The sequence below is a fragment of the Cervus canadensis genome, chromosome 21, assembly GCF_019320065.1.
Source record: "Cervus canadensis isolate Bull #8, Minnesota chromosome 21, ASM1932006v1, whole genome shotgun sequence".
Classification (NCBI taxonomy): domain Eukaryota; kingdom Metazoa; phylum Chordata; class Mammalia; order Artiodactyla; family Cervidae; genus Cervus; species Cervus canadensis.
The window spans coordinates 11,408,998-11,436,029 of record NC_057406.1 but is presented as its reverse complement, the minus strand read 5'-3'; the positions used below and the strand labels follow the sequence as shown (position 1 = coordinate 11,436,029).

Below are 27,032 nucleotides of genomic sequence, written 5' to 3'. Positions count from 1 at the left end.
CCCCAGAGCAGCAGACCCAGTGAATGCAGACAATGGGGAAGCTGGGAGCCCTCAGGCTATTTTCCTCTCTCCTCTCAGCTCCCCTGGTAACAAAGTCCACAGGTGTGGCTGCCCTGTTTCCAGAACCACACTCACCTCTGGCTGTATGGTTCTACCTTCTTCTCTAGAGCATTTTTGTAAATGAATTTATCAGGATTCAGGAGGAGGAAAAGTTCCTCTTTCTTATCTTCTGAGGAACTTTTGCTTGGCACCTGGATGGCTCAGATGGTAAAGAATCTGCCTGCAGTGCAGGAGACCTGAATTTGATCCCTGGGTCGGGAAGATCCTCTGGATAAGGAAATGACAACCCACTCCAGTATTCTTACCTGGAGAATTCCATGGACAGAGGCTGCAGTTGGTGGGGTCACAAAGAGTCAGACATGACTGAGCAACTAACACGTTCACTTTTTCATGGGGAGAAAACTCTGCTTTCCCAAGTGAGATGAGGAGGACCCGGTAGGGATCAGCCCTTCTGGTGGCCGCACAGGGATGGATTGGGGTCTGGGGACTTACTCACTGCTCATTCCAGCAGGTAGAGAGGGCACTTCACACTTCCTGAGGCCCCGGGACCTGGGGACTCCTGTACCTCTGAAGCATCAAGAAGCAGACTTTAGGGACTTACCTGCTGGTCCAACGGTTAAGACTCCGAGCTTCCACTGCAGGGGGCACAGGTTTGATCTCTGGCCAGGGAACTCAGATCCCACATACCAAGCTGCATGGCCAAAAAAATAATTAATTAATTTTAAAAAATAAAAAGAACTCCTTGACAGTTGTATTCATTGAAAAGCAATACGATTTCACTATCAGAGTAGCGACTCCAGCTGGGGGCACAGTCCCTTGCTCAGCACCACTGTTATAAACAATCTGAAACTTCATTCCACCTTCTCCCAAACCTTGCATTGCTTGTTAAAACCATGCTGCTCCTCCCCTCTGCCTGCATCTCCCCTCAACCCTTACAACACACTACAGTCAGTCTCCCCAGGCCCTCATCTCTCAGCTTAGTTGGGCTCCCCCATTGCAACATAAACACTAGCTCCTTAAAACTATCATTCTATTTCTTGTACATCAACTATACTTCAGTGAAAAAATGAAAGAAAATTTCTTTTTATTCTATTTTAATTTCTCCAGCTTTAAATATCCTGACCTATTCTTAATCTGCGTATCATTATAGTTGAGGACAAGTCTGGCTTTTTTTTCCTCCTACCACAGACTCGTGTGTGTATGTGTGTGTGTGTGTTTATACCAGTTACTTTGCAATCAGCATTTTTTATTTTTTTTTTGGTCACCCTAGGTCTTCATTGTTGCTTGTGGGCTTTCTGTGGTTGTGGCAAGCGAGGCCTACTCTTTGTTGCAATGCTCGGGCTTTTCTCTGTGATGGCTTCTCTTGTAGAGCACCGGCTCTAGGTGTGCAGCCTCAGAAGTTGTGACTTCTTAAAGCTGAGTTGCTTCAAGACCTGTGGAATCTTCCCAGACTAGGGATCAAACCCATGTCCCCTGCTCTGGCAGGCAGATACCTATCCACTGTACCACTAAGAAAGCCCACGATCAGCAGGTTTTTAATCAACATTTGCTTTGGGGCCACTTCCTAAGTCAGGATGTTGTCCTGGGACAGCCTTGGTAGGACAGTGGTGAACACCCAGGAGGCAGAGCAGAGAAAATGTTTGCTCCAGGGGGTGGCACCTGTGTTTGGGGGAGAGGGGAAAGGCCTCGTTGCTAAGCCAGGGTCTCCCGTTCAATAGCTGTGAGACCAAGTTACCTGGGCTCTCCATGCCTCAGTTCCCTGCTCAAAGTGAGAATAAAAATGGCCTAAACCATAGAATTTTAGTGATGGTTAAATGAGAAAAATGGATGCAAAATATCTGGCTCAGTGCATGTAGACAGTACTTAATAAATGCTCACTAGTATTAGGTGTTGTCACCGGTCATCAGTCAGGAGCTGTTTATTGTCAGGTACACGTTCAGCGGGCAGGATGGGGGACCCAGGGGATAAGGCGGGGTGGGGCACGCTTGTACCTTCAGGAAACGTGGCACCTGCCGGAGAGGTAGGAACACACATGTCCCCAGGCAGTGCCCGTGGACTGTGCAGGGCAGGATGGACACCGCCCTCCAGGCGCCAAGGTCAGTGGAAAAAGCCTGGCGTTAGATTAATCAAAGGCAGCTTTATGGAGGAAGTGAACCTTGACTGTGGACTTGAGAGTGGTTTGAGGCTCGATTGCTGGAGAGGAAGAGGCTTGGAACAAGATCCTTCCTGAGGGGAGCAGGGCTTGTCCGAGAGCAGGAGGGGGACTGGGAAGGAGACCCTGCGGTGGGAACTTCAGGCGAAGAGCAGAGGCAGAGTGAGGCCAGGTGGGAAAGTTTCGGGGGGCTCCATGGCTGGGAACTTTCGAGAGTTTTCAAATGAAGGGGGGTCGTGGGCTGGCAGGGAGGGCATGATGATGCTGCAGGAGAGCTGGTGCCTGGGCTCTGGGGCTTACAGAGCCGAGAGCACTTCCGGAAAGCACAACGGAGGTAAAGGAGACTGCACTCCAGGAGGGGTTGTCAGGAGTCCTGAGGTCCATGAAGAGCCTTCTCCATGGTGGCGGATATGGATGGAGTGGCTGGGGGACGGAAGGCACTGGCCTGAGGCGCTGGGACCACCCCCCTCCGCTCCCCCACCCTCCCCTCCCCCAGCCGCAGAAATCTGGGGACCAAGGGCAGCATTTGGACAGCAGCTGGGAGGTCACAGGGGGAGGCGCTCCCCTCCCAAATGCTGAGGCTATCCGCCAGCCGGGCCAGGACCGCTGACAAAACCGCCATGTGCCTTTGAATGACACGACTCCTCGCTGGCTCACACAGTGACCAGTGTCGACCTTCAGAAAGGCTTTCTTTCTGGGTAGGTTTCCAGGCATGGGTGGGGGGGGGCGGTGCCCGTCTGGGGCCCGGGGCAGGTATGGGAGGTGACAACACTTCCTAGGGGGCACCTAAGCTGCTCCAGCCCTCAGGCTCTGGGGGCGGCCCAGTGGGGGTTCCGTGAGCAGCAGTGACCGTGGCAGGTGCTTGTCCTGTGGGTTGGGGTCCCCAGGCGTCATGCTCTGTGTGTGGACAGCACCGAGTCGCCCCTTCCAGGGCAGGGCTGTTGGGTCAGCTCCACCCACCGGAGTCCCTCTCTGCATCTCCTGACTGCACGGGGTAGACGCGGCCTCTTAGGGAATGAAAACTGGTGGCTGGCAAAGTCCCAATTCAATTATGCGCCGTTTTGGCTGCGACAGTAAAGAGGTCTCAGTAAGGACCCTAGATGTGCCCAGAGGGGCCCAGGGCTGCACTCCATCTGTCTACTTGGGGGTCTGGGGGAGGCTTCCCCCGAGGGCCCTACTCAGGATGAGCTGACACCCTCATTCTGGGTCTTTGTCCGCATTCAGTCCTTCCTCGAGGTTCACTGGACCTGACGTAGCATGTCCTTGCCTGTTCTGGCTGTGTCTCTGGCACTTAGGGTGTAACAGGTACATAGCAGGCCCCCAGGGCACATCTGGTGGATGACTGTGTTGAGTGAATGAAACCCTGAGTCAGGAGGGCAGAGCAGCTATCTGACCTGGCTCTCTGGGCGGGGTGGGGTGGGGGGTTGGCATCCTGCCCTGGACCCCTCCTACTTAACTGTGCTCTGTCTGCACCCCTGGCCAAGCCTTGGGCCTCAGAGCCTCCTTCTGTTCCAGCCGGGCAGGGCAAGACTCAGGAGGCCAGTCATCAGCGCCCGCCTTTCCTGCCTCGCTACCCTGGGAAGGCAGGGGAGATGAGCCAGCTGTGACCTCTGGGGTTGGTGTCACCTCTGTCCTGAGGAAAGAATGTGTCCTGAGAGATGCTGTGTGTGTTTTTGGTGGGGGGGGAAGTGTTCAATTTCAGGTGCCGCCTATCTGGAAGGTACAGAAAGATGCTAGCACACGTGGTAGGGTCTTTTTTCCCCCAATTTTTAATATCTATATCTATATACATTAAACTTTTTATTGAAGGATAATTGCTTCTTTCTGTTATACATCATCGTGAATCAGCCACAGGTATACATATATCCCCCCTCTCTCTCAAACCTCCCTCTCATCTCCCATCCCATCCCACCCCTCCAGGTTGTCACAGAGCACCGGAAGCATATACATTACCGTACGTAAAATAAAACATACATATGTATATATTTTAATGAGCCGAGAGTTTGCTGGAGAGCACAGGGTCGCCAAACATCTGCTCGGTGATTCCTGCCCTGGGTGATTTTTATGAGCCAAGATTAGCAGCTCCAGGGAAGTTTGGCCTTAGCGCCTGTTGCCGGCGGTCAGGGCGGCCCTGCCTCCTGTCCGCAGAGACAGGGCCCCAGTGTGGCCTGAACCTGGGGCCTGCAGACCCCTAGGGGTTTCACAGGGGCCTGATGGTGGTGGGGGGGACAGGCTTGAGAGAGAGTGTCACCCGCTGGGAGAGAGAAGTCGGCTCTCAGGTGTGGGGACAGGCCTGCTGCGGGGTGGGCGTGGAGGGAGAGGACCCCAGGGAGAGGCGCCCGGCCCTCCAGTCCCCCAGAAGGGCTCGTGGTGGGGTCCAGGGTGTTTGGACAAGGAAACTCTTTGAAACTTCCCTCCCGTCCTGCTCCGGCCCTGGTGCCCTCCCCTCCATAAAGCCATTAGCTTCTGGTGCCGGCCCTATCTCTGCTCCATCTCTGGTCCCAGGCGGGCATTCACAGACCTCCTGCCCTGGGGGACGGGAGGATTTATGGGGGCGGGGGGAGGGTCGGGGAGGGCGCGAGGTCTGTTAGGAAAGCTGGGTGTGGGGGAGCTGTTAGTGGCCGGCCAGGCCGGATCATTTCCGAGCCGGCTCTGCATGACAAAGGGGCTGGGGCGAGTCCTGGCTTTGATCTGCCCCCCACCCCACACCGCTGGCCACCTGCCTGTTGGTGTCCCCGCCCCAGCTGGGACCTCCCGAAGAAAAGCCTGGAGGGGGTGGGGACAGCTGTGGCCCAGCACCCCCGGGCCCTGCTCGGCCACCTTCCTCTCCCGGTGGCCCCAGAGCAGAAATACCTCCTGGGCTGATGACCCAGAAGCCCTGCCGCCCCCTCCCAGAGAGCCAGGAAGCTCTGCGCTGAGCGGTGAGATGTGTGTGTGAAGTGGGGGCTCAGAGTGTGGGAGCCAATGTTTCGTGAAGCTTGGGGTGCTGAGGGGCCTTGAGGTGTGGGTCGTGCCCTGGATGGGCGCTTAGGGGGGAGCGGGGGGAGGGGTGCATTTCCAGAGAGTTCGTCCAGCATCCCTGCTGGGGGGCTGCTGAGGCCCCTGGAGGGCATAGAGGAAGCACAGCCACTGGAGGGGAGGGTACCTCCGCACAGCCCGGGGAGGCTTTTACATCTCCCAGAGGAGTGGGCTTGAGAAACTGAAAAGTCCTTGCCTTCTCCTGTCTGTCCTGGTAGACGTGGGCTAGGATGTGGAAGACGGGTTTGAGGGAGAAGGTGCAGACTGAAAGGGAAGGCTTCCGTGAGCCCGTAGGGAATGGACTCGCCAGGTGTTTTTAGCTCCATACAACATTTGCATCCCTGAGTAGGGGTGCAGAGGGGATGGCCCCATCTCTGGAGAAGGGCAGGTGCTCATGCAGCATCTCGAGCATCTCCGGCCTGATGTGGAAATGTCTTGTTTTTCTCTTTCCTGGTCTCTTGGCTCCCTGTTGCCTTAGGGAGCGGTCCTGAGCAGGGCTCCCCCCGGCTGGGGGTGACCCTCGGGTGAGAAGGCCAGGGTGGGAGCGAGGCTGGGGGGAGGCAGACCTTTCGGGGGAGCGGGGTCTCCTGGTCCATCCCACACTGATTCCCCCTTCCATCTGTTCCCTCCAGGGAGCCCCGTCTCGGAAGCCGTCGGTCCCCGGGGTCATCCTCGGCCCTGGGGGGGGCGGGGCGCAGGCGGACCATGCCCAGCCTGCCGGCCCTGCTCGCCTTGCTGTTCATCTGCTGGGCCCCGCTCCGAGCCACAGCCAGCTCCTGGTGGTGAGTGCGGGGCCGGAGCCCTTCCCAGCCTGGTTCCTCTGGGCGATGGAGGTGGGGAGAAGGGGCCATTCCTTTATAGAACCCCAGAACACCAGACAGCTCTTCCTCGCTCTCTCCAGCCCCAGAGTTAACATGACGGCTCCCAGAGGATGAAGGAATAGTTCATCTGGCTTCTCTGGTCCTGGCTACAGTCCTTTCTCCCTGTCCCCACCCCCTCCGCCCCCATCTCCATGGCTTGTTAGAAATAGCTCTTTTGTTGTTAAAGGATCAATAAGAATATTGATTTTTTTTTTTCCTTCGGCTGGTGAGGAAAAGGAGACTAGGATTCCCGGTTTTTAAGTCTGAAAAACCGCTTGAGGGATTGACGGGACCACATGTGGCTTCCTTTTGTGTTTTTAAGATGACTGTCATTGCTAGGCGCACAGGGAAACGGCAGGCACCCCCCCGCCCCCCACCCCCACCCCGCCGCTGTTTGGTCTGGGCTCTGCTCTCTTCTTGCTCAGCTGGCAGATCCATAGCTCAGCATTTTATTCTATGAGCCAGGGGAGAGCCCTAGAGGGTGGGCTCAGGGGCTGTGGGGGTGAGCGGGAAGTGAGAACTTTGAGTGTCTGGCCCTGTATGTAAATCAGATTCGACTTTAAGGCCTAAGGGGAATTCTCTTTGAAGGCCTCGGTTGCTTTCCACACACATCGCACACTTGGGCCACAGTGGCCTCAACACTCCTGCACAGAAACCTGTGCCCGCCCTGCATACTTGCCCCACTCTCCTAAAGGCTGCTCCCGTCGCTGAGCACCCTTCCCCCTCTGGTCACTTGGATCCAGATGCTCAAGGCGGTCTCAGGCATTCCGTGTCTTGCGTGTCACCTGCATCTGTGCCTCGGTTTCCCTTTGAAAGCAAGGACTCTGTTTGCACTGACTTTCCTTCCCAAGCCCTTGGCTCAGGGTCCATCCTCTGGGAGGGGGTGGAGCTCCGGGCCTGCTGCTGCCCCGGCTGGCGCGCTCACCCCGGCCCTCCCTCTGGCTGCAGGTCCTTGGCGATGAGCCCAGTGCAGAGACCTGAGATGTTCATCATCGGAGCCCAGCCCGTGTGCAGCCAGCTCCCGGGGCTGTCCGCTGGCCAGAGGAAGCTGTGCCAACTCTACCAGGAGCACATGGCCTACATCGGGGAGGGTGCCAGGACGGGCATCAGGGAATGCCAGCATCAGTTCCGGCAGCGCCGGTGGAACTGCAGCACCGTGGATGACGCCTCTGTCTTCGGGAGAGTCCTGCAGATTGGTGAGCGGGGCGGGCCGGGACCTGTGGGCAAGGAGGGGGTCTCCAGTGGCGGGTGGTCGGCTGGCCCCCAGTTTCCCGCCCAGCTCCAGCAGGCAGCCGGCGGGCAAGGCCTTGATCTAGGGGTCAGGGTCCGCATTGAGTTCGAGCACGTTGAGAAGCCCACCCACCACCAGTGCCCCAGTTTCAGCTCCAGGGCCTCCTCTGGAGCTGTGGGCAGAGAACACAGAATTGCAGCCCTGAGTGTCTACGGAGTGTCTCTCTTCCTTTTGGACTCAGAGAGAGAGACTTTGGGTCAGTTTGGTGATGGCTGTCATTAACCCAACCCAGATCTAGTCCTGGCCTTTTCATTTGAAAGAGAATGTGTGTGAAAGTGGGGGATGGGCAGACTGAAGGAGGAAGATGAGCACCCACCTACCCCTCCCCGAAGCCCTCTGCCCCGCCCCCCCCACCTGGATTCCCAGATCTCCCTCTCCAGCTCCTGGCCCAAGATTCTTTGGCTGCCCTATTGCTTAGATGGAGGTGTGATCTGGGGTCTAATTGTTTTAGGTCCTTTTGAAATGCAGTCCTCCCCTCCCTGGCAAGAAATTGAGAAATCCGGCCCTATTCTACTGGGTCTTATCCCCAGGGCCATAAAAGAAAGGTGTTAGAGCTTCAGGTCCCGGCTCACATTCTCCCAGAACAGCTTCCCTCTAAAAGTGACATTCTGGAGTCCCCCTAGGCTGTGTTTCTGGCAGGCAGTGAGCAGGGCAGCTCAGGCTTCTCTGTGCCTCTGTTGTGGAGCCCCTGCATCTGGCCCACGTGGAGAAAGTGAGGTTGGGAAGCACACTTGGAACGTTGCTTCTCTCCTTTGAATATCAGCTTGAGGTCTGTGAATGGAATGCTCCTGAGTTCCTGTAACCCTCCTACTGGGCAACTTTCCCAAAAGAATGCACCTGGGGGTCAGGCGGGCTTCATTCATAGTTTATCCTTGTTCAGTCACTCCTTTGTGTGACTCTTTGCGACCCCATCAATTGTAGCACACCAGGCTTCTCTGTCCTTCACTATCTCCCAGAGTTTGCTCAAACTCATGTCCATTGAGTCAGTGATGCCATCAGCTTCAGCATCAGTCCTTCCATTGAATATTCAGGACTGAGTTCCGTTAGGATTGAGTGGTTTGATCTCCTTGCAGTCCAGGGGACTCTTTATCAGTTCTTCTCAAATAGTCATTTCTTCCTGGTGGGTATCTGGGTCAGCCATTCTCCCTGCCCACTGCATCTCAGGTGAGGAAACTAGAATGGCCCAGGTATGTTGCAGGCAAAAATCTTGGCTTTCTCTGCCCACCAAAGCTGTATAAAAAATATGGAGACAGAATTTGGAGGAAATAGAAAGGAGGCTTTAATTCTCAGCCGGCAGAGAGGGGAACATGGTAAGCTCATACCTCAAGAATTATGCCCACCCATCAATTCATTTCCTCGCCAAAGGTATAGAGAGAGGCACCCCGTAGTCACTGCCAGGGAACTAGTATCTCTTTGGGATGAAGTGAATGCCTGACAATGACCAGATTCTGTTCAGTTCATGTAGTTTTGTCATGTGAAGACCAAAAAAGTGAGGCTTTGCTTTAGGGGAGAAGGGGCGTCGGGATCACAGTCTCCGTGGAGTGTGCAGTTTGCGTGGAGAGGGCTTCCCAGGTGGTACTAGTGATAAAGAACCCACCTGCCAGTGCCCGAGAGGTAAAGGACATGAGTTTGACCCCTGGGTCGGGAAGATACCTGGAGAAAGAAATGGCTACCCACTCCAGTATTCTTGCCTGGAGAAACCCACTGACAGAGGAGCCTGGCGGGCTACAGTCCATGAGGTCGCAAAGAGCAGAGACACAACTGAGCGACTTAGCACACACGCTTTCGCCAGTGAAAGCAGACACCAGTCTCTGTGCCCTGTTCTGTCACAGACAGAACCCTTCTGTTGTCCTTGTTGTCACCGTCCCCTTCTGCACCTTCCCTGCAGGCTTATGCTGCCTGGGAAGGTGGGCCGAGGCTGGGTTCTGACGGGTCCTCTCCGTGAGTCTGGCGTGGTGGAACCTCCCCTTAGAGCCACTGCAAGCATCCACCACCAGAGGGCAGCAGAGCGCCCTGGAGGGCGCCTGGCCCCTCACCTGGAGGCACCTACTGGGTGGCCGGGCAGCTGTGGGACAGAGGGCGTGATATTGTCCTGCTGTCTCCCTGTTGAGCGGAGATGCACCGTCTCTCAGGAGCTCCATGGCTGCTGGTTTATCAGCCTTTATCCTCTGAATTGTTTCACACATGGGCTTCCTTGGTGTCTCAGATGGTAAAGAATCTGCCTGCAGTGCAGGAGAACCAGGAGAATCCCGTGGACAGAGGAGCGTGGTGGGCTACGGTCCACAGGGGTCGAAAAAAGTCAGACACACCTGAGCAGCTAAGCACACACATAGAGCTGTCCCCACACTGCTCATCCACTCCGAGGTCCCCAGTTACCTGCTTGCTGAGAGGCAGCACGAGGTCTGTTCCGAGGCTCACTTGAGACTGGTGTGCTGCCCCATTAGGGTGGAGTTGCCTGCACTCCAGGGCCAGTGATGCTCCAAAACAAAGGAGGCAGAGTGACCGGGGGAGATGCCAAGTGGAATCACTGGTGGGTGATTCACCAGCTACATGTTGGGCTGGGACCCTCAGGGCCCTGGTGTCTGCAGTAAACGCCCAGCTGCAGAAAACATTGTTTTTAAAGGCAGTTCTGAGAAGGGTGACTCAGCTCTGCAAAGTGTGTTTGCTAAAAAAAAAAAAAAGGAAATCAGACATATGTAACTTAGAAAAGAGAAAACATAAAAGGCATATTCATTGTTTTCAAATACTGAAGGGCTGTCAGATGGAGGAGGGATTAGCTCCAGCAGAGGGAAGTGGTAGGAAGGCATCTTTCAGCTTGTTCTGGGAAAGAACATTCTGGTGATCAGTGTCATTTAACAAAGACAGACTGGGTGGCCTTGGGAACCCAACCCAATTCTTCAAGTGTTAGTGTTAGATGCTCAGTCTTGTCCGAACTCTTTGTGACCCCATGGACTATAGCCTGCCAGGCTCCTCTGTCCAGGGGATTCTCCAGGCAAGAATACTAGAGTGGGTTGCTGTTCCATTTTCCAGGGGATTTTCCTGACCCAGGGATGGAACCCGGGTCTCCTGCATTGCAGGCAGATTCTTTACCATCTCAACCAGGGAAGGCCCCGATTCTCCAAGGCAGGCTGTAAAAGCAATGCTCCTGACGGACCGAGTGTAGGTCTGGTCCAGCTTCAGATGGTATCTGTCCCGGGATGCCAGGTAGGGTGTCAAGGCCCGTTTTAAGAAGATTTCTCAGACATGACTCCCTCAAAGTGGGATCCAGGACCCCTCCCAAAGACCTCTTGGCCATCTTACCATCCTGGGAGCTCTCACAGTCTGACTCCCCAGTCCCATAGATCCTGACTCTGGCCGCAGTTCAAGGGGCTCCAATGTCAGTCCCAAAGGCTGGTCCCCGTGTGGCTTCCTGTATCACCTGGCTTTCCTGGTGCTGTTCTACTCCATATCTGACCAGAAGTCGGCCCCTGCTTAAAGAAGCAAAACTGATTTGCCCTGTGTGTTCTGGTGGCAAACTTCGCTGTGTCCTGCCCGACCATCCAGAAGTAAGGTCAGGTGGGAGATCGCACTGGATCTAGCAGTGACTTCAGACTGCCTGCCTCACCACCTGCTAAGACAAGGTTGTGGGATGGCCACCTTTGACCCTGGAGGCTCAGAAGAGGGGGACATGGGGAGCAGAAGAGTCTGCCCAATTAAAAAACATTTTTTTTAAAAAAGGGACTTCCTTGGTGATCCAGTGGTTAGGGCTTCATGCTTCCACTGCAGGGGGCACAGGTTTGATCCCTGGTTGGGGAACTAAGATCCTGCATGAAATGCAGAGCAGCCAAAAAAGAAAAATTTTTTTAAATTTCCAGAAATGTTGATTGTTTTAATGTTTAAATTTTTTAATTTTCTAAAAAAATTTTTAAAAAGTTGAAAATTTTATTTAATTTTCCAAAAAAGAAGATTCTGCCCAGTTTCCTAACTGAATCTCAGATCCTTGCTAAGAACATCTTCCCTGTCTCCATATCTGAGTCCATACGAGTATGATTTGTTATTTCTCATAATGACTTTACTGAATATAATGCACATTCCATACAATGCAGCATTTTAAAGCGTACAGTTCAGTGTGTATTCAGCAGGCTGTGCAGCCAGCCAGGATGTTGTCACAGCCCTATGGAGACACCGCACTCCTGTTCCTAGGCGTGCTCCATGTCTTCTCCCTCCTCCCCAAACCCCAGACAACACTAATCTTTCTGTCTGTATGAATTTTTATATGTGGACATTTCATATAAATAGTAGTTGTAGTTAAGTCGCTAAGTTGTGTCCGACTCTTGCAACCCCTTGGACTGTAGCCTGCCCGGCTCTTCTGTCCATGGGATTCTCCAGGCAAGAATACTGGAGTGGGTTGCCTTTTCCTTCTCCAGAGGATCTTCCCGACCCAGGAATCCAACCCGGGTCTCCTGCACTGCAGGCAGATTCTTTACTGACTGAGCTATGAGGGAAGCCCCATTCATATAAATGGGGCCATATAACATGTGGCCTTTTGTGTCTGTCCAATGCAGGATACAAAATGTGAAGGGCTCACTTCCCGTTAATACCTCAAGGTTCATCCATGCTATAGCCTGTCCCCAGTACCTCGTTACTTTTTATGGCTGAATGCTATTTTACTGCATGTACAATACCACCTTCCGTTTACCCATTCATCTGTGTCGTTGATGGTCATTATGGGTTGTTTCCACCTTTTTAGATAGTATCAATAATGCTGTGATGAACATTCACGTAGAAGTTTTTCTGTGCACACATGTTTTCGTTTATCTTGGTTATATTCTTAGGAGTTGAAGTTGCTGGGTCACGTGGTAATTCTATGTTTAACCTTTTGAGGAGCTGCCAGACTGTTCTCCAAAGCAGCTGCACCATCAAACGTTCTCACCAGCAGCACGTGAGGGTTCCGGTTTTTCCATGTCCTCATCAACTTGTCACTAGTCGCCTTTTGGATGACAGCCTTCCTCGCGGGTGTGAAGTGATGTCCTGTGATTTTGATTTGCATGTCCCTGGTGGCCGAGGATTATTTTTATAAGCGTTTTTATTGAAGTAGAGCATACATCATACGGCCCTTTAAGTGGCTTGCTATAGCGATGCATTCTCTACAGGGAATGATCTGGACGTTTAGAGAGACTGTGCGGAGGGTCTGTGGAGATGGTACCCCAGCGCTGTCGGGTGGGAGGCAGCAGGGACCTTGGGAGACAGAGGGAAGCGACTGGGATGATTCTCGTCATTGTGATCTGGCTCATTTCTACTCCTGGTCTTGGCCACTGTTGAGCTAGGGCATGCAGCTGTAGACAGGTGTGTGAGTTTAGCTTGGTGATGCAGCGATAGACAGATGTGTGAGTTTACCTAGGTGATGCAGCCGTAGACAGGTGTGTGAGTTTAACTAGGTGATGCAGCCACAGACAGACAGATGTGTGACTCGTGGAGGGTTAGAAGCAGGTCTGTGAGGGAGAGATGAATGCCAGGTTGGAGTCACACTGCAGGTCCCATGATCCCTACCCAGTCTCCTTCCAGCTGGTCCACAAACGTGTTAATCCCACTCTCCGGTCCATTCAGGCCGGCCTATATAGGAAGGTGCCGGTGGGTAAATTTCTTCTGATGGGATGAGGTGCTGGCTGGGGCTGAAGGAACACTTGGGTTCTTGGTCCAGTTGCTTTCTAACCCTGGAGCCTCGGCAGTGGGAGATGCCCTGCTCCTGGTGCGGGCCCGGGCAGCAGCGGGGAGCCTCACCTGTCCCCTTGTCTGTCTGTCCCTGTCCGCAGGGAGCCGGGAGACGGCCTTCACCTATGCCGTGAGCGCGGCCGGGGTGGTGAATGCCATCAGCCGCGCCTGCCGTGAGGGCGAGCTGTCCACCTGCGGCTGCAGCCGGGCCGCGCGGCCCAAGGACCTGCCCCGGGACTGGCTGTGGGGCGGCTGCGGCGACAACGTGGACTACGGCTACCGCTTCGCCAAGGAGTTCGTGGACGCCCGCGAGCGGGAGAAGAACTTCGCCAAGGGCTCGGAGGAGCAGGGCCGCGTGCTCATGAACCTGCAGAATAACGAGGCGGGCCGGAGGGTAAGCGATCCCCGCCCCACGTGTACCTGGAGGGTGGACTCTGCCCGCCCCGCTCACCTCAGTGGCTTGCTGGCCACCAGGACATAGGCAGTGACCATGTAATCCCCCTCCCCACATGCACCCAAACTGTAGACTCCCCCACCCCCATACACACCCAGACGGAGGACCCTACCTGCCCCACACACACCTACAACATTGGCTGTTCCTGGGCTGTGCTGCCTGCTGCCGGCTGGTCCAGGAAGAGAGGAGTCTGACCACAGAGATTCTTACCTGTGTGTGTGCTTTAACCTGAGTGGAAGCGCAGAAGGTGGCCTTTGAAGGCCCAGGCTCATCAATCTCATATAGGATGTAAGGGCTTCCGAGCCTCAATTTCAGTGGAAAGTAACACATAGGTTTTGGGGAGCTGGCTTTATCGTATGTGCGGAGTGCTCTGGGGTGCTAGGCTTCCTAAATGGCTGCTGGAGAGCTCTGTGCCCATCTGCGTTACCTGCTCAGGGAGCCCCCAGGCTCCAAGCACACGGCCTGCTCCTCTTTCCTGGGCAGGGTCTGCTCTGCCAGGGGCTAGAGGGCTTGCTCAGCTGGAAGCTCTGTCTTTTGGTGGTCAGGTGTCCATTGTGCATCCAGGTCCCCCTGGAGAGAGGTGTGAGGCCCCTGTGCTGGGTGGCGGGAGATCCTTCTGGTCCCCGACCTCTCGGGAAAGCACACAGACCTCTCTCTCTGGGAGAGCTGTCCACACCCAGGTCCATGTCAAGCTCAGGCAAGGTACTTCACGAGACCAAAGATGAGCCAGTGAAAAAAAACAGAAACAGCAGTTTCTGAAGGAGAAATAAATTCAGAAATTTAATGTTGGTTCATTGGTGATTCAGTAATAGGATATGGATATACTTCTTAAAAAGTATTTCTGTATTAAATTTTTTTAAAAAAGTTAATTCATGTTTCACAGGAGCACATGTCAAACAGAGGGACTGGAATCGCCTCTCATATGACTTGGGGCCCCTGGTGTAGGTAGGATGAAGTACCCGTGTGTACACTTAGCACGGTCACGATCTGACATCGGGTCAGGATTAGACTTGGTCATTGCCCAGCATCATGTCTGCAGAGTCCGTGTTCAGAGGCTAGTGTTGTTTAGCCAGGTGTGGGTGTCCATCTGTGGTGAGTCCGGAGTCCAGGCCATGGCTCTGATCTGTGAACCTGGGCTTAGAGACCAGTGCTATTCTGCTCCACCCTTCATTTGTGAAGCTTCTTCCATCTGTTCCACTTCCTCTCTGCCAGTCTTTGGGCATCTAACCTGGTTGATAAAAAGAAACAAACAAAAAAAATGTTCAGTCTTCACTTTGTCTCCTAAATGCCCCAATTCTACCCATTTTTCAAGATCCCAGTAAATACCACCTGCAAGTGTTGTGTTAGTTGCTCAGTCATATCTGATTCTTTTCGACCCCGTGGGCTATAGCCCACCGGGCTCCTCTGTCCATAGGATTGATTCTCCAGGCAAGAGTACTGGAGTGGGTTGCTAATCCCTTCTCTAGGGGATCTTCCTGACCCAGGGATCGAACCCCGGTCTCCTGCATTGCAAATAGATTCTTTACTGTCTGAGGCACCAGGGAAGCCCAGATGCCTCCCACCATCTTTGCATCCCTTGTGGTCCGTGGTATTTGTGTCTGGAGGGCGGTCGAGCCTTTCAGACGTGCTTCCAGTTCCTCGCCTTCTCAGCTGCAGTTCCCGAGGACCGGGGGGCCCTGGGCCCTCTGCTGTGCACTTTAGTGGGTGGGCGCATGTGACATCGCAGAGGAAACTCCCCTGGGCCTCCTAGCAAGAGGTCACAGGAAGGAAGGTTTTCCTTCTGTGACTCTGTTGCAGAGGCAGAGGGGACCAGGCGTCTGCCCTCATCCGGCCTTGTCAGTCGCATCTTGACCCCACTTCTGCTGGCTCCTCATTTCATCACCCTTAATTGTTTGTTTGCTTTTTCCAGCCCTTATCTCTGCTTCTCCCTCCATCTGCGCTTCCCACACCCTCCCCGGCTTCCTCCGTCTGCTCCCCGTCTTTGGGCCCCCGTCTTGTAGGCTCCATACCTCTTCACAGCCCTTTATCTCTCCCCGGCCTCCATCTGCTCCAGGTGGGGACCTTCTGTCTCTCCTGTGTTCTCATCCCACCTCCAAGGAGCAGGCCTCCTCCATCAATCACCTCCCACTTCCTCACACCTACACAGAACCTTCCTCGGGAAGGACTGAGTACTGGCAGGGATGGGAAAGTCCCCGGACTGCTATTTTACAACTGGATTTTTTTTTCAAGTAGGTTATCTAAGCTCTGACATCTTGATGCAGAGTAAACCTTGGGGACACTTAGCGAGAAATTTCTCTTGCCTTTGAGAGCCGCTAGTGACCCCGTTTTACATACTGAAGTCCAGAGCAGTGGGTTGATACCACCTTGTTACTGCAGGGCCTCTGAGCATTTTCTAGATGAAAACTGCCCTATCCTTGTGACATCCTGCCAGTGACCCAGCTCAGCCACACTGTTACATGTGGAAGGGGCGGGGGGTGCTCTGCTGGGGGCAAGATAGAGAAGAAGAAAAACTTTCACACATGCTATTGCTTTTTCAGTTACCAGCAAGGCCAAAATCCCCTCCCCCTTCTATATGAGCAATGGTGAAATATCTAAAATACAGGCATTACTGCCTCTGTGATGTCTTTCTTCCTACAGGAATGAGAATGAACGTTGAATAGCGAGGCTCAGTGGTACTCTCCCTTCCGGATTTGTTTTACTGAAATTCCTGTCCCTTCCCCAGAGCCTCCCCGACTCTCTTTCCCCAAATCCCCCTGAGTGTTTGCTCCCTGCGGAGATAGATGCTATCCGGCCTCCTCCCCCAGTCACTTAGGGTAGGTACACAGCTTTAGGCTCTTAATGTTTCCTCCTTCTCCTAACAGTGCTGGGTGCTGGAAGTCCCTCTCCAAACCGAGGACCATTTCCAGGGAATGTCAGGCTCCAGCTCAGACCCCGGGGGATCAGAGCCATAGGGTGACTGCAGGCGCTGTCTTTGAAGTGCGTGTAGGAATGGGGGGTCACTTCTGCCTTCAAGCCGCCAGCCAAGTGCTCGGGGAGGGGCCTGCTCACCTTCTCCATCCTAAACCCTTTTTAAGCCCCAAGGTTGGGGTGTACTCCCTCCTGGGTGGTCCTCAGTGTCTCCACCCTAAGATAGTGGGGGTAGTCCCACACCAGAAAAAAATTGGGAGGAGTCCTGGTAGTCGTAATACGAGCTGATGGTGTGGAAGCTCTTGCTTGCACCTGCAGTGGTCCCTGCTGAATAAAGACACAATCTGGGGACCCTTGAAAAGAAAGCTGAGAGGAGCCCTTGACAAATGAGTCCTGCCTGCGTCGGTGACAATAGCCGTGGCAGAAGAAAATGTTGGGCGGCGGACCTGCATCTTTATCCCACCATCTGCACTTCTGGGATGGCTGCCAGGGCCGCTGGACACAATGCGTCCGTATGCTTTTGCTGAAAAGCACTTTGTGAGCAGCTTTCTGGTCCGCTCCTGCTTTTTCATTTGGGTCTGGGGTAGCCCACGTTCAGTCCCCTCCCGCTGCTGTGGTTCAGTGACTTCTGGGTGGGTTTGTTTTCCCAGCATCACCCTCCCCGATCCGTTGTCCTGTGGCAGAGGGCCTGCCCCATCTCCCCCCATCACAGCCACTCCCAGGGGGCGTCTTGTCACAAGTGTGCTGTGGTTTATGGGGAGGTGCCCGACGGCTCTGCAGAGCTAATGACCCACTTAACCCAGAAAAGGGGAACGTTTAATTCCTGGGGGACTTGGCAGGATCGGGGAGAGCTTGTGGCCAGACAGAGTTTCTGTTGTAGGCTCCTGGTACAGCTGATTCTTTTTTTCTGTCTTGGACTCTGTATTGCCTAGAAGCTGGACTCATTTTGTTGGTTTTTATTTGTTTGAGACATTGATCAAGATAGAAATAACCTTTTTTCTTCCCCTGATGGTAACAATGACACATTTCAATCCCAACTGGATAACACAGAAAGGAGCTTCCCTGGTGGCCCCCCCCCTGCCAGTGTAGGAGACGCGGGTTCGATCCCTGGGTTGGGGAGATCCCTTGGACGAGAAAATGGCAACCCGCTCCAGTATTCTTGCCTGGGAAACCCCATGGACAGAGGAGCCTGGCTGGCTGCAGTCCATGGGGTCAGACATGGGGTCAGTGACTAAACAACGACAAAGTAGAAAGGGTGAGTGCTGTTCAGAAGCGCATCAGACGTGGGCATCACCTCCCCGCGCTTTTCTATGTGCCGCTCCTTTCCTGTGCTTTCAGTTTGGAGAGACCTTTGAAAGCGGCTGGAGAACCCGCGCCTCTGCACGCACCCACCCCGCCAGCCCCCACCTGGACTCGGCCTGTGGTGACCCCAGCCGGCCTCCGGGGCATCTCTTGTCGGGACGTTCTTCTCATCTTTTCCTCTCTCCCCTCCGCAGGCTGTGTACAAGACGGCAGACGTGGCCTGCAAATGCCACGGCGTCTCGGGGTCCTGCAGCCTCAAGACCTGCTGGCTGCAGCTGGCCGAGTTCCGCAAGGTGGGGGACCAGCTGAAGGAGAAGTACGACAGCGCGGCCGCCATGCGGATCACCCGCCGCGGCAAGCTGGAGCTGGTCAACAGCCGCTTCAAGCCGCCCACCCCCGAGGACCTGGTGTACGTGGACCCCAGCCCGGACTACTGCCTGCGCGACGAGAGCACAGGCTCGCTGGGCACGCGGGGCCGCCTGTGCAACAAGACGTCCGAGGGCCTGGACGGCTGCGCGCTCATGTGCTGCGGCCGCGGCTACGACCAGTTCAAGAGCGTGCGGACCGAGCGCTGCCACTGCAAGTTCCACTGGTGCTGCTTTGTCCGCTGCAAGAAGTGCACGCAGGTCGTGGACCAGTTCGTCTGCAAGTAGCCGGGGCCGCCGCCCGCTCCTCCGAGCCGGGCCCGGAAGTCTACGGGATATAGATCTATATAAATATATTTTATATTTGTATAAAGGAAAGGCTGGATGGTAAATAATTAAAAGAAGACAACAGAAAGGAGAAGCTTATTTAAGAGACGCTGGAGATCTTTGAGGATTGGGGTCTCTGCTTCCAGTGGGTGGGACGCGGGCTTTGTCTCCTGCCCTGGCTGGGACGCGGGCTTTGTCTCCTGCCCTGGCTGGGCCTCTCTAGAGGTGGGGACTTGGGAATGTCCACAGTCTACCCAACGAGGCCTTGAGGACAAAGAGAGTGCTTGGAGGGAGAAGTGGATGGCATCTGGATTCCTTGTTGGGTGGGTGATGGCCCTGTGACCCTGGTTGCCAAGCCAGGCAGCCCCTTGGATGGTGATGGGAACTCAACTTCACCCCTGGCATCTTCTGGGTCTCCAGCAGAACACCGAACGCTTCCATGAGAGGCCCAGCGCCTTCTCACGTATTCGTCTGTGTGTGCTTGCAGAATCCACAGTTTCAGGAAAGAGGACAGGCCCCTTGTCACCTCTGATGGCGGGCCAGCTCCTCCCCTGACTCCGGGACCCATCTATCCCGCGAGAGATTTTCTCACCGCAGGGTTCATGGGATCCCACCTTGGCTCCCACAGCATCCGTGCCCGAGCTGCAGAAAGCCAGGTGGTGCCCAGTCAGGTGCTCGCACTGGGCTCCCGCACCACCGGGAGCGGACGCTCTGATACTTCCCTTGGCCCTGCCTGTCCAGGGAGGCCTGGGGCAGGCCGGGGCCTGCTCCTGGCATGGGCTCGGCTCTGCCCCGGATATAGTTCCCTCCAACATTAAACACCCTCCACTGAAGCTTCTATCTCTTTCCTTATTTGGACACGTGGCTCCTTTTTAGTTTTGATCCGGTCCTCGGAAACCTGCTGCACGGTACACACACACACAAGAGGGTGAGGGGATGGGGATCATTCAGAGCCCTGGTCTGGGTGAGAGGGATGGGGGAATGTCATGAGAATTAATAAGGTGACGCAGTATGCCTGCCCCCAAAGGCAACTCAGGGATCAACCATGGCTGTTAACTCTGCTGTTCTGAGCAGAACTCAGAGATTGGAGGTTAAACCTCACGTTTGGCCCCTCTTCCCCATTTTACCTTCCATCCGTCCTCCTGGGCTCTTAGATTTGCACGGGCGATGGGGATGCTCTCTGCTAGCTTCTCTGTGTCACCATGTCTGGTCCAGGGGCCAGAACTCCAGCTTTGGAGTATCTGCTTGTTGTTTTTGTTCAGTCGCTCAGTCGTGTCCAACTCTCTGCAACCCACAAGAACTGTAGCATGCCAGGCTTCCCTGTCCTTCACTATCTCCATGAGTTTGATCAAACTCATGTCAGTTGAGTTGATGATACCATCCGCTGTCGCCCCCTTCTCCTGCCTTCAGTCTTTCCCAGCATCAAGGTCTTTTCCAGTGAGTCAGCTCTTTGGCTCAGGTGGCCACAATATTGGAGCTTCAGCTTCAATATTGGTCCTTCCAATGAATAGTCAGGGTTGATTTCCTTTGGGATTGATTGGTTTGATCTCCTTGCAGTCCAAGGGACTCTCAAGAGTCTTCTCCAACACCACAGTTCAAAAGCATCAAATTTTTGGCACTCAGCCTTCTTTATGGTCCAACTCTCACATCCATACAGACTACTGGAAAATCCATAGCTTTCATCCATATATGACTACTGGAAAAGCCATAGCTTTGACTATACACCTTTGTCGGCAAAGTAATGTCTCTGTTTTTTAATACGTTGTCTAGGTTTGTCATAGCTTTTCTTCTAAGGAGCAAGTATCTGGGACTGGGGAGGATAAGGTAGAGCTCAGAGACTCTAGAAAGGGAGGCAGTTTCTGGGAAAGATGTTGAACCAGTAGCCACTCAAGACACTGGTTTCATGTTAGAAACGTTTGTTTCTAGGGAAGGGATGAGGTTGCAGAATTAACTTGGTCATAAAGAGCAAATAACACTGCAGGTTCTGCCTAAGGGCATATGTGGTCCCGTCTCCTGCTGTGTCTTCAGTACCTAGAGAAGCACCTCCCTTCACCAGGGAACATCCGGCTGTGTTACCCGTAACAGCTCCTCACACGGTCACTCAGATTCCTTTGGTAGACATTTTAAGAGGAATGGTCCATGAGAGAAAATGTTTAAACCAACTGGCCTACAAAAGATTAAAACCATGTCCCTGGCTTCAGTCTGTGTGGTTTGTTCTCTCAAAGCTGCAAGTGACAGAGACTAATCTGAGCCAGCTTAAAAGAGGAAGGTAACATCGGGGTTCAGAGGGATCCCCCCTGCTCCAGACACTCAAGACCTACCGGACTGGGCTTCCCTTCATCTGCATCCAGCCCCTCGTGTTGGGGACCCATAGGGTCTGAATTGACAGCCACTGGAAATCACTCTGACTCCCTCCCTGGTCCTTGAGCCAAGTTCCCGGGAGGACCCCTGGCCAGTGCCCTCCTCTTCCCCAGGACCTCAGCGGGGGGTTCAGAGTTCATGGAGATGAGAGGGGCTTCTTTGCTGGTATTTGGATGGGAGGACACACTCCAGCTCGTTGTCCCGTGCAGACCCCTGACTGTTTACTCTGGACTTGCTTGAGCAAAGTCCCTTATCCGTGACATCGTGTAATTGTGGGGCCGGTCCTGAGACTTTCCTCAAAGGAGTGAAAACCTGAGCCCTGGCCGAGTGTGAGGGGGGTGCTCCTGCTCCCTCAAAACCTTCAGGGGTGAGGTGAAGCCATTCTCTGTCTCACAGGGTTGAGGGGGTAAAACTGCTAAGAGGTGTCCCCAGACTGGACACTGTCTGGGTGTCCCCAGATGTTGACAAACCTGCTGCCATTCCATTCCAGAATGTAGTACTGTTTTACTCTGAGCTCGATTTGAAGGGTCAGGAGTTCCTGCTAATGATTTAAATATACTTCCCTTTGGGACATCCCTGGCAGTCCAATGATTAGGGATGGGTGCTCCCACTGCAGGGGGTTTGGGTTCTATCCCTGGTTGGGGATCAGGTCCTGCATGCTGCATGGCCAAAACCAAATTGTAAAGATACGTCCCTTTGAGAAAGAAGAAAAAGATTTTTTTAAACAATTAGACAAAAAGCAACAACAACAACAACTAAATAAAGATATTGCCCTTTGAGGGTAATGACTACAGTGCCAGCTGCTTCCTTTGCACCCGCCTGGCCGGCAGGGCCAGAGTCCTCACCAAGAAGAAATGTCCAGGAGGGACGGGGGTGGCCAGATGTTCCTGTAAATCTCCCAGGACCCTTGGGAGCAGAGATGGCAAACGTGGAGACTTCACAAGTGCCCTGCGGCCGCCCGCTTGTGTCCTGATTGGAGAGCACGCATGGTCCTGCTTTCCCGTCTTGGGTTGTGGACGAGAAGAGCGTTTGTGGACGAGGACATGAGTCCACTCGCACATGTAAGGGGCTGCGTTCCTTCCTCAGGGGGGACCTGACCTCCATCTCCCCAGCGCCGGCTCCTCGCCTGGCTGCCCTCCCGTCTGGCCACAGGGTGTCGCTGTTTCACCAGCTCCAGCCCAGTGTCCGCCGCTCACACTTTAGTTCAAAAGCTGGACATGGGGTCCTTGTGCCAGAAAACAGACTCCCGGCAGAAGCACAGCTGAGTTTTAGATGCTTAGGTCAGTGTAATTTTACTAATTTTTTTTCCACACTGCGAGACCTGTAGCAGGCCAATGCCCTTCACACATTAAACCCAGCTCTTCTGCAAACAGCTGTCTGTTCCTGGGTTGGGAAGATCCCCTGGAGGAGGACGTGGCAACCCACTCCAGATGCTTGCCTGGAGAATCCCATGGACAGAGGAGCCTGGTGGGGTACAGTCCACAGGGTCACAAAAAGTCGGACATGACTGGGTTCTAATTCCCCAACCAGGGATCGAGCCCAGCCCCTCGGCAGTGAGAGCTCAGAGTCCCAACCACTGGACCGCCAGGGAACTCCCACATTTTACTAATTTGTTAAAAATTGAGCGTGGAAGGAAGATGAGGGGAGTGCCCAGCCTGGCTGGGATGGGCCACCGAGACATGGGTGAGGACAGTGGCGCTCGGGTTCGGAAGTGGCCTGGGTCAGCCTCTGAGCCGGCAGCCAGATGGTCATCATCCCAGAGGTGGGGAGTCACTGTAGTTTCCACAGAGGACTGACTGTACCAGCTGCTTTGCATACATCATCTAGCATTCCCTCGGTACCTCCGCAAGGTTGGTGTTATTATCCACAAGTTCCAGATGGGAGGAAAGACTCAGAGAAGCCAAGCAACACCCTCTGACTCACACAGCTGCTAGCCGGTGCTGACTGACTCCAGGGGCCCTTCTGTCTCCCTGGTGGGTTTCTGAATGATCCCAGGATGTGAAGTAAGAGGGGCCCATTTCCTTCTGAGCCTCAGATGTGCCCACTGATCTGCCACTCTGGCCGAGTGAATTTAGGATGAGGAGGGTGAGCGGGGAAATTTCTTCTGATGGAGGCACAAGGCTGTCCTCCATCTAAGGTAAGAGGACCAGCTGTGCAGGGCTGCGGGTTCAGAGAATCTGCCTTGCACACAAGGCAGACGGCTGTTTGCAGAAGAGCTGGGTTTAATGTGTGAAGGGCGTCAGCCTGCTAGAAGTCAGTGTCTAAGCACTCAAAACTGACTCTGCATGAGCGGACAGTGGGCCTTCCTGATAGCATCTCCCCAGGTGGCACTAGTGGTAAGGAACCCACCTGCCGATGCAGGAGACATAAGAGACACAGGTTCGATCCCCAGGTCAGGAATATACCCTGGAGAAGGAAATGGCAACCCACTCCAGTATTCTTGCCTGGGAAATCCCATGGACAGAGGAGCCTGGTGGGCTACAGTCCATGGGGTTGCAAATAGTCAGGCACAGCTGAGCTCATACACACACACATACACACAAGAAATTAAAATCAGTACAGTCTGTCCCCAAAGCCGCCTCCTTCGTAAGATGTGTGAACGTATAATAATTTCCTAGGCTTGTTTCTAATCTCTGCTGTGGTCAGTTGGACTACTTTGGATGACTAGATAAGGAGTGCATTTCTTGGAGGCAGACCTCAGCCTTGAACTTGACTTCATCATTGGCCTATCTAGCTTTGGAGAAACGCAGAGGACACAGTGTGCACCAAAGGGGTGCTCAGATGGTCCCAGGCCAGGGACAGCAGCCCGAGAGGAGACTCTGCTGATGCCAGTACCCACACAGGTCTGGGCAAGGCAGAGCTGGCCACTGCATGCCCTCCGCCCACCCTGGCCAGGGACCAGCCAGCAGAGGCCACCAGCCAGCACATGGACTTCATGTTCTATGGAGAGTCCCTGCGGTCACCTCTGCTTCTGCCTCCATCAGTCCTGAGTCTGGCCACAAATTGAGGGCTCTCCTAGATAAAAATTCTGTTAAGCTACAAGTCAGCGTGACCCTGTAAGACAGGGACTTGCTCCTTAACCCCAGAGTCAGACACCAGAATTTCTGTCTCTGCTCTCGGCTTGTGTGAGAGCCCTGGATGCAGCACCAGGCTTCCAGGCTTTGGTTTGTTATCCAGTACTTCCTGCCCTTCCGGGGGCTTTGTGAAGCTCAGCTGCCACAGAAGACAGGCAAGAACTTTGAACAGTGTGCCCACTCCCACTCTTAGATGTTATCTCAGGTCTGCTATGGACTGACCCAGTGACCCCTGGCTTGTTTTCTGAGCCCCTTATTGTGTATTCCCAACAAAGTGGTAAAAACAAACAACAACCAAAAAAAAAAACCACTCTCTTGGCCAAATAGACTTTTTTTTTGGTAACAAGAAGAACCAAAGTGGAAATAAAGGATATCTTTCTAAGCAGAAAGAGGCTATCTGTCACCAGGATAGGTAACTGAGAGTTATAGATTTCACTCCCCAGAGAAGTTTAAGAAAATAAGGGACATTGAGATGTTTGGGGAACTTTAGTAGCGTCTGGAGACAGGTCAAAAACCAGATTCTCCCTGGAGACTCGTTTCAGCTACAGGACTGTGAGGCCTGCCTCCCTCAGGGGAACTAACCACACACATCAGCAAAGGGCTCAGGTTCGGTGCAGAGGATGGGCTAGACGATCTCAGGCCGTTCCCTTAACAATGAAACAGGGATCATAATACGTGTTAGTTGTTCAGTCATGTCTGACTCTTCAGGACCCCATGGACTGTGTCCCTTCAGACTTCTCTGTCCATGGGATTCTCCAGGCAAGAATAGTGGAGTGGGTTGCCATTCCCTTCTCCAGGAGATCTTCCCGACCCAGGGATCGTACCTGGGTCTCCCACTTTGCAGGTAGATTTTTTACCATCTGAGACACCATAATATATTTCCTTCAGATAAGATAAAGGCTGTGAAAGCTTTTTGTAAAGCATTGTCTTATTTTTTTAAATTTTATGATTTTTTTAAATACATGTGTAGAAAGTTCACTGAGGCCTAGTTTGTTTTTTTCTCTATACATTTGGGCTTCACAGTGTGGCATGTGGGATCTTAATTCCCGGATCAGGGATCAAACCCATGCCTGCTGTGGTTGAAGTGCAAAGTCTTAACCACTGGACTCCCAGGGAAGTCCCTAAGGTCTTTTTAAAGACTGAGATATTGGTACATTGAACTTGTATCAAGGCAAGATCAAAGGAAACATGGTTTTATTTTTTTTTATTTTTTATTTTTGGAAACATGGTTTTAAAAAGCACACAATTATGACACATAAGATCTTTGGAATCATCTCTCAAAGTCGGGGCTTTGCAGGTGGCTGAGTGGTAAAGAACCTACCTGCCAATGCAGGAGATTAGGGTTTGATCCCTGGGTCAGGAAGATCCCCAGGAGGAGGAAATGGCAACCCACTCCAGTATGCTTGCCTGGAGAATCCCATGGACAGAGGAGCCTGGTGGGCCACAGTCCAGGGTTTGAAAAGAGTCAGACATGACTGGGCATGCATGCACGCACTTAATCAGAGCCAATCGCAAACGCAAGGAATCTAACCTGGATTCGTTTGGCCTTTCGTACACTGAGAAATTCACTGTTCTTCTCTAGGTTGACTTTGGTCTTTCTTGAGAAGGGGACGGCTGTGCTACTCCAAAAGAAGTCATTTAAAAAATATATTAAAAAATTTTTTTTTGGCTGCAGTGTGTGGCAAGTGGGACCCTAGTTCCTCCTCCAGGGATCAAACCTGAATTCTCTGCATTGGAAGGTGAAATCTTAACCACTGGACCTCAGGAAAATTGGGAAACCACTTTTTAAGTCTCTTTTCTGCTGTTTCTGGACCTTAGGGAACTTCAAAAGGGCAAAGAAACCTTGGACAGAAGCGGCAGGGAAGCAGGCCCAACCCTGGGCCTCTGGAAGATGTGGCCAAGGAGCTGAGCTAGGCCCTTACTCCACCCTCCACGGGGTCTGGCCACCCACTTGGAGCCCTGTCTCCTCGCTGCCTGCAGCCTGGGGCACTCAGCCACTTGGAAGGCCCAGACCTGGGACTGCTCCGCAGTCACAGAGGATACAAGTTGAGAAGCAGGTCTTTACTCAGGGTGGGGGTTCTGCTACCATCATCCCTGACCTTGATTTCCGTGAGGCAGGCAGTTGTCTAGAGTCGCCCTGAGCAGCAAAGCTCACACATTCCCTTGTTTATCTGGGGAAATGCCTTATAACTCTAAACAATTGACTTACCAACTCCCCGAGAACAATGCCCATTCATCAGACGAGGACATTCTGTTCCCTGGGAGAGGGAGTGGGCGGGGTGTCACCCTGCAAGTCAGCAGACACTGTGCAAGCGTCCCAGCGCTTGCTCAGAACAGGAGCACGCAGGGCGGGCTGGACCGAACCTGCCCTGGCCCCGACACGTCCTGCCCGCATGCACCTGCTCTTCTTTCTGAGCTGAAGAATACTGGGTGCTTGTGTCCTCTGCTGAGGTCACATCCATGCCTTCAGATACCATCTAGGACAGAAACATTGAGAACAAACTTCACACCCGAGGCTGGGTAGGGACCTCTTACTGTGTCTGCTCATCTCTGAACAGAACAGGGGACGTGAAATTGTTTAGAAATCAGAACATGGAGGTTTTCGTTTGGGGTTTTTGTTTTGTTTTGTCTTGGTTTTGCATTGCATGTAGAGAAGTGCTTTATTTATTTTTTCTTTCAGTTTTATTTATTTATTTTTTTGAAATATAATTGACGCACTGAGTTTTAGGGGAACAGCACCTGACTTACACATATTCCGAGATGATGACCACGATGAGTTTAGTGTAAATCCATCACCTCAAGATTCCGTGGGGGTCCAGTGGTTAGAATGTCACAATCTGCTGCTGGTGCTCAGGTTTGATCCCTGGTCGGGGAACAAAGATCCCACAAGCTGAGCAGTGCAGCAAAACAAACAAACAAAAAAAGAATCCATCACCTCCTAGAGACTTTAAAAAGAAAAATCCTTTCTCCTTGTGAAGAGGACATTTAGGACCTACCTTCTTAGCAGTCTCTAGACATTCCATGCAACAGTGTTAACCACAGTCTGAAGGCTGGACATGACCTCTTGGGACCAGTAGAATTCTAAGCAAAGGTAGAAAGAGGTTCATGGGGCTGAAAGCTTATGCAGTCAGAGCGGCAGGTGGCGGGGGAGGGGGGCGGGGGGCACGGCA

The 27,032-nt window shown here is 53.3% G+C and overlaps 1 protein-coding gene across 2 annotated transcripts in view; it reads left to right on the top strand.

Annotated features, from left to right (window-relative positions):
- The window catches only part of WNT5B (Wnt family member 5B), a 78,041-nt gene extending 58,781 nt beyond the window's left edge, over positions 1 to 19,260 (top strand). Inside the window, exons 1-5 of one of the 2 annotated variants that reach the window (XM_043439881.1) lie at positions 2,068 to 2,384; positions 5,863 to 6,012; positions 7,039 to 7,286; positions 13,174 to 13,466; positions 17,930 to 19,260. In XM_043439881.1, coding sequence (XP_043295816.1) covers positions 5,936 to 6,012; positions 7,039 to 7,286; positions 13,174 to 13,466; positions 17,930 to 18,388 — 1,077 coding nt within the window. In that variant the 5' untranslated portion in view covers positions 2,068 to 2,384; positions 5,863 to 5,935 and the 3' untranslated portion in view covers positions 18,389 to 19,260. Of the gene's footprint in view, positions 1 to 2,067; positions 2,385 to 5,862; positions 6,013 to 7,038; positions 7,287 to 13,173; positions 13,467 to 17,929 lie in introns of those variants that run through there. The other variant, XM_043439880.1, reaches the window with a different exon arrangement.
- Positions 19,261 to 27,032: the final 7,772 nt, after the last annotated feature.